Consider the following 14,942-nt stretch of genomic DNA (forward strand, 5'->3'; position numbering starts at 1 on the left):
AGGTCTCTAAGGACTTGCTTTATGAATCTGGATGCTCCTGTATTGGGTGTATATATATTTAGGATAGTTAGCTCTTCTTGTTGCATTGATGCCTTTACCATTATGTAATACCCTTCTTTGTCTCTTTTGATCTTTGTTGGTTTAAAGTCTGTTTCATCAGAGACTAGGATTATAACCCCTGCTTTTTCTTTGCTTTCTATGTGTTTGGTAAATCTTCCTCCATCCCTTTATTTTGAGCCGATGTGTGTCTTTGTACGTGACATGGGTCTCCTGAATACAGTACACCAATGGGTCTTGACTCTATCCAATTTGCCAGTCTGTGTCTTTTATTTGGGGCATTTAGCCTGTTTACATTTAAGATTAATATTGTTATGTGTGAATTTAATCCTGTCAGTATGATGCTATCTGGTTATTTTGCCTGTTAGTTGATGCAGGCAAATATGATGCAATTTCTTTATAGCATCAATGGTCTTTGCAATTTGGTATGTTTTTGCAGTGTCTGGTACTGGTTTTTCCTTTCCATGTTTAGTGCTTTCTTCAGGAGCTCTTGTAAGGCAGGCCTGGTGGTGACAGACCCTCTCAGAATTTGCTTGTCTGTAAATGATTTTATTTCTCCTCAGAAGCTTGGTTTGGCTGGATATGAAATTCTGGGTTGAATATTCTTTATGAATCTTGAATATTTGCCTCTACTCTCTTCTGGTTTTTAGGGTTTCTGCAGAGAGATCCACTGTTAGTCTGATGGGCTTTCCTTTGTGGGTAACCCAGCCTTTCTCTCTAGCTGCCCTTAACATTTTTTCCTTTGTTTCAACTTTGGTGAATCTGATGATGATGTGTCTTGGGGTTGCTTTTCTTGAGGAGTATCTTTGTGATGTACTCTGTATTTCCTGAATTTGAGTGTTGGCCTGTCTTGCTAAGTTAGGGAAGTTCTCCTGGATAATATCCTGAAAAGTGTTTTCCAACTTGGTTCCATTCTGCCCATCACTTTCAAGTACACCAATCAAATGTAGGTCTGGTCTTTTCACATAGTCCCATATTTCTTGGAGACTTGGTTCATTCCTCTTCCTTCTTTTTTCTCTAATCTTGTCTCTTGCTTTATTTCGTTAAGTCGATCTTCAATCTCTGATATCCTTTTTTCTGCTTGATCGATTCAGCTATTGATACTTGTGTATGCTTCACGAAGTTCTCGTGCTATGTTTTTCAGCTCCATCAGGTCATTTATGTTCTTCTCTAAACTGGTTATTCTGGTTAGCAGTTCCTTTAATCTTTTTTCAAGGATCTTAGCTTCCTTGCATTGGGTTAGAACATGCTTCTTTAGTTTGGAGGAGTTTGTTATTACCCACCTTCTGAAGCCTACTTCTGTCAGTTTGTCACATTCATTCTCTGTCCAGTTTTGTTCCCTTGCTGGTGAGGAATTGTGATCCTTTGGAGGAGAGGAGACATTCTGGTTTTTGGAATTTTCAGCCTTTTTGTGCTGTTTTTTTCCTCGTCTTCATGGATTTATCTACCTTTGGTCTTTGATGTTGATGACCTTCAGATGTGGTTTCTGTGTGGATGCCCTTTTTGTTGATGTTGATGCTATTCCTTTCTGTTTGTTAGTTTTCCTTCTAACAGTCAGACCCCTCTGCTGCAGGTCTGCTGGAGTTTTCTGGAGGTCCACTCCAGACCCTGTATGCTGGGGTATCACCAGTGGAGGCTGCAAAACAGCAAAGATTCCAGCCTGTTTCTTTCTTTGGAAGCTTTGTCCCAAAGGGGCACATGCTAGATGCCAGCCAGAGCTCTCCTATGTGAGGTGTCTGTTGACTCCTCCTGGAAGGTGTCTCCCAGTCAGGAGGCACAGGGGTCAGGGACCCACTTGAGGTGGCAGTCTGTCCCTTAGCAGAGCTCAGGTGCTGTGCTGCGAGATCTGCTGCCCTCTTCAGAGCTGGCAGACAGGAATGTTTAAGTCTGCTGAAGCTGTCCCCACAGCTGCCCCTTTCCACAGGCGCTCTATCCCAGGGAGATGGGAGTTTTATCTAAAAGCCCCTGACTGGGGCTGCTGCCTTTCTTTCAGAGATGCCCTGCCCAGAGAGGAGGAATCTAGAGAGGCAGTCTGGCTATAGTGGCTTTGCCAAGCTAAAAGTAACTTTTTTTCTCTTTTAGTTTTGGGTTTATTTACTTATTTTTTTAAAGTAAGCAAATATGTAGGAACACATGCCAAAAAAAGTAAGCAAATACGTATTTATATTTTCATTTTCATCTTTCTTAGACAAAAGATAATGTTAAAGCACACAGTATTTGATACTTTGCTTTTTTTTTTCGTTTAACATTATACCCTACACTGCTAAGGTATAACCTCCAAGGTGTATTGTTAAATTTTTAAAAAAAGCAAGGCATGTAGTATTTTTCCTCCTTTTGTAGCTGTTCAGTGATTTATGGTATGGACGTTTATATAACTGGTGCTGCACTGATGTTGTTTAGGTTGTCTCCAGTCTTTTGTTTTTATCGGTGATGCTGCTTGTACATATGTTTAATATTTGTGAGGAATAGGTGACATTTTGGATTCAGGAAATATTGCTTATATTTACTCTGTCTTGGTGGTTATCGAAAAAAATTCAAAAAACCTTTTTTGTTAGTTAAGTCCAAGAACCACTGATGACTTTATTGTCAATGCTTATTTAATTACCAAAGTATAAATAAAAACATTCATAGATGATGTTTTTAATGGTTAAATACACGCAAGCTTTCTGGGGTGAGTAATGGTGAATATTCTTAAAAAAGAATATTCACGCTAAGCAGTCTAAGGATCTTCTGTTTACTATGTTTTAATAGTAATGATTTCACACTCAAATTTTAATATTCAGAAAACATTGCAAAATTCCAAGAAGATTTTATTAGATACTCTTTTCTTGTGTTCATGCAGTTTCTTAGAAAATCATACAAGTGGTCCATCCATTCTCACCTTCTTCCATTGTAGGTAAATGTAGCATAAATATAGCCTGCATGAGTTATTGTGAAGATATTTCATTTGTGTGCCTTTAATTTTTTTTTTTAAACAGGCAGTATAACTCCAACTGTGGAACTGAATGGGCTTGCTATGAAAAGGGGAGAGCCTGCCATCTACAGGCCATTAGATCCAAAGCCATTCCCAAATTATAGAGCTAATTACAACTTTCGGGGCATGTACAATCAGAGGTTTGTATGTCTTTTCTGTTTTTTTCTTAATATTTTGTGCATGTTATAAAAATTTCTCAAACCCAAAAGAGTATTTTCCTTGTAAATCCAATTGATGCTTGGCATTTCATGTGGAATTTAGATAAAAGCAGGTTCACAAGGAATATTTAAAATAATAACTTTAAAAAACCCCAGTTTTCAGGAACTGTTTTTTTTTTTCTCTATTGCACAAACCTAAAAGATTTGAAGGAATTAGTTTTTATTGTGTCATTAGGGCCCTGTACTTGTTGCAGAGAAGACCAAGTCTTAAAGTCATTTCGCAGTTGATAGTGTTGACTTCCCAGTTGTCTTTCTCATTCATTTACCAAGCAGAGCTCAGTTTTTTTTTTTTTTTTTTTTTTTTTGTCCAAATACACTAATGAACGTGAATGTTTGTAATTTACAGGGAATTTATTGGAGGGAGGAAGCATTTACTGTCTTTCTGCACAGTAACAGTAGAGATGGGGTTTCACTTTGTGATAGTTGCAAGTATTACAGAAGTTTCTTTAGAAACATGGCAGAAGTTTCAAAATGAAGTTTAGTGTTTATTTTTTCTGTTCATAAAACTCATTGTAGGTATGTGGAAAATGCAGAAAGGAAAAAAGAAAATAGAAATAAGGCTACAGTTTGCCACTTTTTATATGTTCATGTGCTTTACATTCTTTTTTCTTTGCATTTAAATATATTTAACCAAGTTGAAGTTGTCCTTTTTATGCAATTTTTGTAGTAGTTTATGGAGATAAAGTACTACAAAATAAACATGATAAACAAAATACAAAACATGATAAAATATGATACATACAGTAAAATGTGCAAATATTGTATACCTCTTGATGACTTTATTTTATTTATGTGTATATGTATTTGTACTTTTTTTGATGACTTTTTACATATATATATCCTCCTGTAATTGCCACTCAGATCAAAATATAAATGTTCACATCACGTGAGTTTCGTCAGACCTCTTTGTGCTTGACACACCCTCCTTCCAGAAATAATCACTATTTTTTTTTTTTGCCATAGACTAGTTTTTGCCTGTTGCTGAACTTTTTAAAACTAGACTCAGATAGTATTTACATGTATCTGGCTTCTTTCACTTTGTATAATGATTTTCTTGTTTGGGGAATCATCCATGTTGCTTACATCTGGGTTTTGCCCTGTTTTATTGCTGGTTAGTGTTCTTTGTATGGATATATCATAATTTGTGTATCTTCTATACACAATATAGTACTCTCTCTTCACTTAATATGGCTATTTGTCATATCCTTAATTTTAAAGAAATTTTTTTCTTTTTTTTTGAGACAGAGTCTCACCCTGTCACCCAGGCTGGAGTGCAGTGGTGTGATCTTGGCTCACTGCAACCTCTGCCTTCTGGGTTCAAGCATTTCTTGTGCGTCAGCCCCCAGTAGCTGGGATTACAGGCATATGCCACCATGCCCAGCTAATTTTTGTATTTTAGTAGAGGTGGGGTTTCACCATGTTGGCCAGGCTGGTCTTGAACACCTGACCTCAGGTGATCTGCCCACCTTGGCTTCCCAAAGTTCTGGGATCACAGGTGTGAGGCCCTGTGCCTGGCACAAAATGTTCTCGATGGCTGCGTAATGCTTCATATGGCTATGTAAGGTATATAAATATGTGCCTATTTTTAATCATCTAGGTTGTTTATGTCCCCTTTTTTGTTAAGATTGCTGCAGTAAATGATCATTATGTAAATTTTTTGTTCATATCACTTATTATTTCTCTCTTTATATTACTATGGGGGAATATTCTTTAAAAAAATAAAGTATTGCCCAATTACCCTAAAGTTTGTACTAATTTCTTACGGTGTATAAGAATGCTTATTTTACTCCGACAACATTGAGTTAAAAAAGTTTTTGTCTTCTTTGATAGTTAAAAAGTAGTTTTTTTGTTTTTTTTTTTTTAAACTTACTCTGTCATCCAGGCTGCAGTGCAGTGGCGCGATCTCAGTTCACTGCAACCTCTGCCTTCCAGGTTCAAGCAATTTCTGGTTAATTTTTGCATTTTTAGTAGAAATGGGGTTTCACCATGTTAGAAAGGCTGATCTCAAACTCCCGACCTCAAGTAAACCACCTGTCTTGTTCTCCCAAAGTGTTAGAATTGCACTTTACCTGACCATAAAGTAGTATTTTTAAAAATTCAGTTTATTGACTGCTAGTGAGGCTGGATAGTTTTTCTTTTTAGATGTTTGTTGCTTTTTTATCTTTTTTGATTTTTCTATTTTAATTTGCTAATTTTTATTCCATTGCTTCACCAGTTTTCAAATGTTTATATGTTGAGGTTGTTAGTTAACTTTCAGTATGTTTTGTTTGTTGTAATTTTCCTGCTTTAAAAAATTTGGCTTTTAAGTACGTATTTGTTTTTAATATCCTGTAGTTTTAAAATTTTATGTGGTCTAATCTATTGATTTTTCTTTTTATTTCTCTCACTGATTTTATGCCTAAGAAATTATTTCCTAGATTTGATCAGATATTTGCTGATGCTTTTGTTATGGTTTTGTATATTTACTGATAACGTAACTTAGATGTGTAGAGAAAATATTTAGTACATACATAATCTGATACTTTTTGACTTCCTGCTTGGTAGGGGAAAAATTACCTTTAACCTTATCCACTTAAAACTCAGTCCTATTCAATCATAAATAGTTTCTTTAAATATTATTGTTTAGATTCTCTAAGAAGAATTTGTATACTCTTAGACTTCGCCCTTCCCTTTTCCCCTCAGCTATGCCTGGGGGATCTTGCTGTATGCTAGGGAGGGAGAGGCACCTATACACCTCGCCTCTGGATAAGCGTCTTGTGTTATCCTTTAGTTCCTCTCTTCTTTGTGGTCATGTCCCTTGTCCACCAGGTGTGGAAACTTGCAGTTGGCAGCTTCTAGTCCACTTTTTCCCCCTAGGTAATGCTTCCAGAGTGTATCTACCATCTTCCCCTTGCTAACTAGCCTAACCCCTCAGCTTTTCTTGGCTTCCTTGGCATATTTCATTCTCTCCTGTGACACATCCAGTGGCAGACTTCCCAGACCTCAGCTTGGTGTTCACACTGCATAGAAGTCACAAGGGACAACACATTTCTCTTGTAGTTGTTTTACTTTCTCTTTCTCTATATAATATACCCATTGCCTTTATCTTTAGTGTGAGGTTCCCCAATGTAAATAAATAAAGCTAGTTGACCACTTCAGCACAGTAAATACCTTTGGTCACCTGAGTAAGGAACACCTAGTCTGTCGTATACTTATTTTGTTGTTAATGTACTATAATGAATAGATTTATGAGAGTATTATATCTTAACATTTGTTGTATTTTGATATCTATAGTCCTTTATTGAAATTTTGCTACAGTTCTGACAAGTGAATTTATTACTTTTAAATGGAAATAGACTAATTTTATTACTTCTAACTTTATTACTTTTAAAAAGTCTGATGGTAAAGCAGTGAAAAGTCAGACACTAATCCCTGTCCTTATGGAGCTCATGTTCTTGTAGGGGAGGTAGTCAGTCAATAAGAAGTGATTAGTCACTGAGAAGGTTACTTTTGATAAAGACCTCAAAGGAAGAGAGAGAAAAAGCAGTGTGAATGTTGAGAGAGAGTGAGTGTTCTAGTCTCAACAAATAGCAAGTACAAAGCCCCTGCAGCAGGAATGTACCTGGCATGGCCTCAGGAGGCCAGTGTGGCTTGATCAGAGCCCAGGCAGAGAAAAGACAGTATGCGAAATTAGACAGGGGTCATGTGGTTTTGATTTTCTTTTCCTTTTTTCTTGATTTTTCTGTTAAGAATTTTGGCATTTTTCCTTTATTGGCAATTTCTAGTTCCAATATCTAATTCTTACGGTCGTCTTGAGGGGTACAAGAATTTTATTTATGACTTCCCCAGAGTCATAAATATAGGGTGTGCCTTAGGCCATTCCCATGAATAGATAATTTGGACTTTCCCTTCAGTTTTTTTGGAGTGTCTTTATGATTTTCTGCAGATGACAAAAAAGAATAAAAAGAATATAGGAAGGTACTGGTAAGCTGCCATGCCATGTTTCAACTGAAAAGCTCTTTCTGCTCACAAAAGCGCAGACCTAACCATTACTCAGTAGACTGTTACAGTCGTGATTTTGCATATGACTTTAATTTATAGATGACAACGCTTGAATGGATTATAGGGACCCTGGAATCAAAGATGCAAGGAGACAGTCTTCGCCTTGTCAGAACCCAGATTAATCATTAGCTTCTTAAGGCAGGGAAGGAGTTTTGAAAAGGTCCTTTTATTTTCTACTTAAAGTAATATTAAGCAAAATTAGGTATTACCTATGCTGTTCCTCCCCTTCTTTACTGATGAGGTTTTTCCACTTGAACTCATTCAAAGGCCTAAGAAGAACTGATTTTTTTCTTCTTTTTTAATGATGAGTGGAGAACAAAGCATTTATCCATGAGCAAACTCTGTAGAAATGACTTAGATTCTGAAGTACGTATCTCCTTTTATTATGCCCAGGATGTTTGACAATAATTACATTCAGTCACATATTTTTCTTTCTCATTAGAGGCACTTTTCACTAACAGATACATTATAAAGCAGAAAGCATATAAAAATTCATTTGACAAAGTACAGGGTAAAGCTTGGAGAACACTTAATGCTTTTGTTTTCCAATTTTTCTTATAAAAATTATGTACATTATCTAGAGAAGTAGAATGGCTGAAATTAGACAGTTTTTCAGTTTTGTATATTCACCAATGAAAAAAATATTATTGCTTGGCAAATGGCTAGAATGGCAGACCGGCAGACCAGCAGACCATACGGCCTCTTGGTCTGCTGGTGCAGATTTCCAAAGGGCCACAACTCAAACTAGGTTATATAAAAATGGGAATTTTTGTCCTATGTAACTGGGATATGTCTCGGGGAGATGTTCAGGCATGGTTGGATGTAGGGCTTAAGTGTTGTTCTTCCTTATTTTCTATTTCTCTCTTTCTAGCTCTTGTTTCTTTTTTTCTCTACTTTGTTTTCAGATAAGCTGATTCCCATTTACTGTACTTCATACACTGTATATCCTGTACTTATAATGAAGAAGGTGCAGGTTTTCTTTTCTTTTCTTTTTTGTTTTTTTCTGATAGTCCTTAGAAAATTCTCCACAAACACTTGGTTGGGGATAGAAGGATACTTTACTGTGGCCAAGCCTGGGTTATATATCTAGCCTGTAGAAACAGGTTAGCCCCATCCAAATTACTCTGCAGGGCACAATTATTTTATAGAGTGGTTCCTCAAAAGCAGACTCTGAGAGAAAATTATTTCCATTACAGCCAGAATATTTGGTTCGGTTCCTAGTTCTGATGCCTTTACTTATGCGATCTTAGACAAGGCTCTGGACCTCCATTAGTTTTCTCATTTGCAAAATAGAGATAGTAATAGCAAATGAAGGACTTTTGTGAAGTCATCTTCATTCAGCAGACATTTGTTGCATGCCTAGTCATTGTCGCATGTTGTATTGAGTAGAGACTTTGAGGAAAGACAGACGGGCTAATAGACTAAGTTTAGTAGAAGAGGAAAACAAAGAACTGAATGATAGATGTGCCCCAATGGTGCTATAGAAACATTAGGAAGGAAGGAAGCACTCCACCCAGACTGGGGCACCAAAAAAGCCTTCCAGGAGGAATGAACTTTAAGGTTAACTAGGTTTTAGCCAGGTGAGGAGGGCAAGGAAAAGTAATATAGATTTTGGGAACAAAGGCCAGGAATCCTGAGAAGTTGAGTTCATTCATGGACTTACAAGCAATTTAGTAAGTCTGGAATGAGAAGACTGAAGTCTAGGCAGGGCCCCGATTTGAATGTCCTGAAATGCCCATGCCACAAGGTTTGGATTTTTTCCTGAAGGTGGTTGGGAGCCATTGAAGGATTTTAAGCTGAGGGATAAAATAGTTGGATATATGTTTTAGAAATACTGTTTTGGCGGTATGTGGAAAGTAGATTGGACAGGTTGAAACTTCAAGGGAGAAAGAATTATGAAGATGTTGTAATTCAGGCATAATGTGATGCAGGTCTGGAATAGTGAAGTTGTAGAGGAGGGGACAGTGTCCATAGATATTTAGAAGGTAGACTTTATTGCACTTGGGATATTAAGGATAACTTCAGATATTTGGATGGCAAATAATACTTCACCACAAGAGTAGCTGGAGCAGGTTTTTGGAAAGATGAAGAGTTTAATTTGCACTGTGTTGCATTTAAATTGCCTATGAAGTATTGGTAGTCATTTTATCACTCTTTATAGCCACAATGAAGGGTAGCAAAGATTATCTTTGATTTTGAAGACTTGTTGGAAGTATACATGGCAAGAGGTAGTAGAGCATCTAGAGCTTTCAGAATAGGTTTGTATAATTTATCTAAGAAAATGGCATTGTTTAGGATTCATCCCAAGTTTGACCCATCAGCTCTTTGTTCATCGAAGATGTATCCTTCCTTCCCCAAAGGGTTTGTTTATGTTTATTTGTTAGGACTCAGTTTGAAACAATTTTATGGCCTCATTAGATGTGTTTAGTATATTTTGTGTCAAGGTTACCTTTTGCTAATATATCCAATTCTTGGTCCAATCTCTTATAGCTAGGTTGGTCAAGTTGTTTTCTTTTAACATGTGTTGAGTTATAGCAAGTTAAACAAGAAGAAAATAATTTGGACTGTTTTGCCTAAAAGTTACTTGTTTCTATGGCCAGAGTTAGACACTTACTGAAGGCTTCTTGGTTTTCTCCTTGTACCCCTGTGGAATAAATTTGTGAGACATTATTTTACAGATAATGATGGCTATCAGTGGAAATTTGATAGGGCGAAAGAAGTTTTTTGAAGCATCCAAATTAACTTTATTTCATTATGTTATCAGTAAAATTAATAATAGCCAAGATTCTGACTTAGGAAAAAAGCTTGTATATTACATTTCAATTTGTTATGTAGGCTGGTGAATTGTTGCTAAGTATAGTGATGTTGGTGTGCTATTTATTCTGCGGTTGTTCACACTTTGAATACAAGATTATTCACTCATTTGTAATGCCCTCTTAAAAAGCATTTTGGAAAGTAGAACAACTGATGTTGAATATTCAGTTGGCCCATTGTATCCCTGGGATCTGTATCCATGGGTTCAGCATTCATGGATCCAGCCAATTGTGGATTGAAAATATTCAGGAAGGCTGGGTTTGGTGGCCAATGCCTGTAATCCAAGCACTTTGGGAGGCCAAGGCTGGTGGATCATCTGAGGTCAGGGGTTTGAGACCAGCCTGGCCAACATGGCGAAACCCTGTCTCTACTAAAAAGAAAACAAAATTACTCGCGCAGAGTGGTGGACACCTGTAATCTCAGCTACTTGGGAGGCTTAGGCAGGAGAATCGATTTAACCCTGGAGGCTGAAGGTTGCAGTGAGCCAAGATCACGCCATTGCACTCCAGCCTGGGTGACAGAGTGAGACTCCGTCTCAAAAAAAAAAATTTTCAGGAAAAAAAGGGTGGTTGCGTCTGTATTGAACATGTACAGACTTTTTTTTTCTTGTCATTTCCTAAACAGTACAATGTAACTACTGGTTTCATAGCATTTACATTGTATTAGATATTATAAGTAATCTAGGGATGATTTAAAGTATATGGGAGGATGTACATAGGTAATATACAAATACTACCAAACGATTACATCAGGGACTTGAGAAGCCGTGGATTTTGGTATCTGTAATGGGTAGGATGAAGATCCTGGAGCCATTTCCCCACAGATAACCTAGGGATGACTGTATTTGTACCAGCATGATATGAACAGTTACAAAGCTACAGTTTCGGTTTCTGCCACCAGATGGTGCTTGTATACTGATCAAACAACCTACCGATTGGGTGAGCTCACTTTGCTTACTGTTCCAAGGCCATTAAATTAAAGGTTAAACCATATGAAACTGCCAGTTTTTGACGTTTCTTTGACCTACAAATATGTCAATTTCATGTGTTCAACCTAACAGGAAAAAGTCATCCAAGTATACAATATTAAATTCTCTTGGATAAATGAAATAAGCATAAAGTGGTAAAAAGCCCAGTTTGTTTCAACAGTTATATATAACTTTGCCTTTTGTACACTGCATCCCTTGGTTTGGGGAGTATATTCTTTTCTCTTTTATCATATGCTTTACACGTAGAATGTGTGTCAGAACTCTTAAAATGATATTACTTCATGTGGATATCACTTTATAGAATAGACATAGTACTGAAAGATAGGCAGCAAGATAAATTTTTAAATATTTTTTATATAGAATCATATTGTTAAATTAGGATGTTTTTTATCTGGGAGAAATTAACCTAAACCCATAACAAAGACGTGTTAAAAATAAATTGTCTTTTTAAAACTCTTATAAACCAGAGAAGAAAATTTGAACAGGTTACCAAAGCAAGGATGAGGAAGAATGAACTTAATATCAGTATCCTCCATGATCACAGATATAAAAATTATTATTATTATTATTTTTTGAGACAGAGTCTTGCTCTGTTGCCCAGGCTGGAGCATAGTGGTGTAATCTTGGCCTGCTGCAACCTTCACCTTCCGGGTTTGAGCGATTCTCATGCCTCAACCCCCTGAGTAGCTGGGACTACAGGCGTGTGCCACCACACCTGGGTAATTTTTTTGTATTTTTAATAGAGACAGGGTTTTCCATGTTGGGCAGGCTGGTTTCAATCTCTAGATCTTAAGTGACCTACCCGCCTTGTCCTCCCAAAGTCCTGGGATTATAGGTGTAAACCACCAGGCCTGGCCAGATATACAAATTCATAACAAAATAATAGCAAATTAAATTCAGCAAAATTTAAATAATGTTATGATTAAATGAAGTTTATTCTAGGAAAGCAAGATGGGTTTAGTATTCAATAATCAAAGTAATTAATCAGATAATAGAATAAAGGAGAACAACCATATGAGTATCTCATTAGGTGCAGAAAAAGCATTTTACAGAACTCAGTGCTCATTAATGATAGAGACTCAGCAAACTAGGAGTGGAAGAGAACTTTCTTAATCTGTTAAGGGGTTCTTCAATTTATCTCTGAAAATGATGTTTTCATGCTATTTAATTATAAATGGGTACACAACCTGTATACTGAAGGCTATAAAATATTGCTCAAATTAAAGAAGACTCTATTATTTAAGATTTCAATTCTCCCAAAGTTAATGTGAAGATGCAATGCAATCATAATCAAAATCATAGGGTTTTTTTTTTTTTGGTAAAAATTAATAAGGTAATGCTGACGTTCGAAGATGCAGAGGACCTGCAGTAGCCAAAACAATTTTGAAAAGAAAGAACAAAATTGTCTAGCCCACAGTACCTGACTTCAAGATTTGCTATAAGGCTACAATACTCAAAATAGCAGAATATTGACATAGGGACAGATATATGAATCAGTGGAACAGAATAAAACAGCAGTTGGCAAACTATAGCCCATGGGTCACATCTGGCTTGCCTGTTTTTATATGGCTTGCCAGCTAAGTAATGGTTTTTACATTTGTAAATAGTTGGAAAAACATCAGAAGTAAAATGATATTCTATAACACATGACATTTAGATGAAATTGAAATTTTGGTATGTGTCATTAAAGTTTCATTGGAACACAGCCACAGTCACTTGTTTATGTATTGTACATAGTTGCTTTTGTGTTACAACAGCAGAGTTGAATAGATGTAATAGATCATATGTCCTCAAAGCCCGAAGTATTTTATATCTGGCTCTTTACAGAAGTTTGCTGATCTCTGGAATATGGAGGAGGCAAGAAAGATCAATCCACACATGGTCAATTTAATTCTTTCAAAATTAATTCCAGTGAAGATGCTAATGGGGAAAGGATACTCTTTCCAACAAATAATGATAAAATAATTGGCCTTTCAGACAGAAAAAAAACCTGAACCTTGACTTCACACCATAGACAAAAATAAATCAGAAATGGGTCATAGACCTATGTGTAAAAGTTAAAGTACAATTTCCAGAATACTTTGCTGCTTTGGAGATAGACAAAGATTTCTTAGAACATAAAAAAGATGGATTGAAAAAATTGAGGAATTACATGTCATCAAAATTTAAACATGTATCATGAAAAAATTGAGAAATTACATGTCATCAAACTTTAAATTTCTGTACCTGAAAGGCACTTTTTACAAAATGAAAAAACAAGACGTATATTAGAAGGAAACATTTGTAATACAAATATTTGAAGGAGGGCTTACTCCAGAATATATAAAGGAATACCTACAACTTATTAATAAGACAAAAATGGGCAAAATTTTTGAACCGACACTCAATAAAGAAGAGATAAGAATGGTTAATAAAGACATGAAAAGATGCTCAAAGTGATTAGTCATCAGGGAAATGCAAATTAAAGCCATAGCTAAAGTTTAAAAAGACTGACAACACCTAGTGGTGGGGCAACTGGCAGTCTCACATATTGCTGCTGGATATATAAAGTGGTATAGGCACCTTGTCAGAGTTTATCATGTTCTTACGAAGTTAAGCATGTAGTACTTACCTTACCACCCAGCAATTCCATGTAGTATTTACCTAAAATAAATGAAAATATATGGCTATTCAAAGACTTGTACATACATGAATGTTTGTAGCATTTTCCTTTATTTGCCCCAAATTGGAAACAACCCAAATATCTACCACCAAGTAAATGGTTACACTGTAACATAACCATGACTTGGAATCCTATTCAACAGCAAAACTTGATATTCATTCAACAATATGCATGAATCTCAGAAACAATATGCTGAGCAAAAGAAAGTGTAGATACTATAAGATTCTGTTTTTGTGGAATTCTAGAATTGGCAAAACTAGTACATAGTGACAGAAAGAGGTTATTTGATTGCCTAGATTTGGGGGCGGGAATTTCCTATACAAGGAAACTTTTGGGGTGATAGAAATGTTCTATATTTTGATTTTGGTGATTGTTAATATGAGTGTTTGTCAAAGTTCATCAAACTATGAGCCTAAAATAGTCACACTTCATTAAATGTAAATTTGACCTCAATAACATGGATTTTAAAAATACATTTTGTAATCATTTTATTTAAGACCAAAAATATTTCTGAGCACCAGATTTTTGCTTCTTCAGACATTTGGCCAAAACATTGTAAATGTTTTTCTAGAGGCTAGAATAACATTTACCTTATAGGGTGTTTGAAAACAGAGTGCTGGCTGGGTCAGTAGCTTAGCTTCTGCTTTTGTGCACTAATTGTTATTATAATTGTTAGCTTTTATTATAGTTTAGCTTGTTTAGTTACAATTACAAACTCTGGAGTTGGAGTTATAGCTATGTGGATTTGAACAAGTTATTCAACTTCTAATTCTCAACTCACCTGTAAGTTAGAAGAATGAATAACTCTTCCTTACAGTGTTGTTTTTGGGTTTTAATAAAGTATTCAGTGATCATTCATGGCCCTTTACCTTACCTTACCATAGTATTTTGAGTTCCTTTAAAAGAATTTAAATATCAGTTTATTTGTACTGGATGTTGTTACTGTGGGAGATTTTAAAGAATTCACTTCTGCTTAATTAAAAAAATTAATAAAATCAGGGTGTGATTCTGTTATTATTTCTGGGTATATGCTTTATAGGAGGAATGGCTGATTCTGTATTGCACACGGATATTTTTTGGCCAGTGTTAAAATTCACGCCTGTAATCCCAGCACTTTGGGAGGCCGAGGCGGGTGGATCACGAGGTCAAGAGATCGAGACCATCCTGGTCAACATAGTGAAACCCCGT

The 14,942-nt window shown here is 36.1% G+C and overlaps 1 protein-coding gene across 1 annotated transcript in view; it reads left to right on the forward strand.

Annotated features, from left to right (window-relative positions):
* STAU2 (staufen double-stranded RNA binding protein 2) overlaps window positions 1-14,942 on the forward strand; it is a 342,311-nt gene that overhangs the window by 87,334 nt on the left and 240,035 nt on the right. Inside the window, exon 6 of the mRNA XM_017544235.1 lies at window positions 3,036-3,171. Coding sequence (XP_017399724.1) covers window positions 3,036-3,171 — 136 coding nt within the window. The remainder of the gene's footprint in view (window positions 1-3,035; window positions 3,172-14,942) is intronic.

The sequence above is a fragment of the Cebus imitator genome, unplaced genomic scaffold (genome assembly GCF_001604975.1).
Source record: "Cebus imitator isolate Cc_AM_T3 unplaced genomic scaffold, Cebus_imitator-1.0 Scaffold9, whole genome shotgun sequence".
Taxonomy (NCBI): domain Eukaryota; kingdom Metazoa; phylum Chordata; class Mammalia; order Primates; family Cebidae; genus Cebus; species Cebus imitator.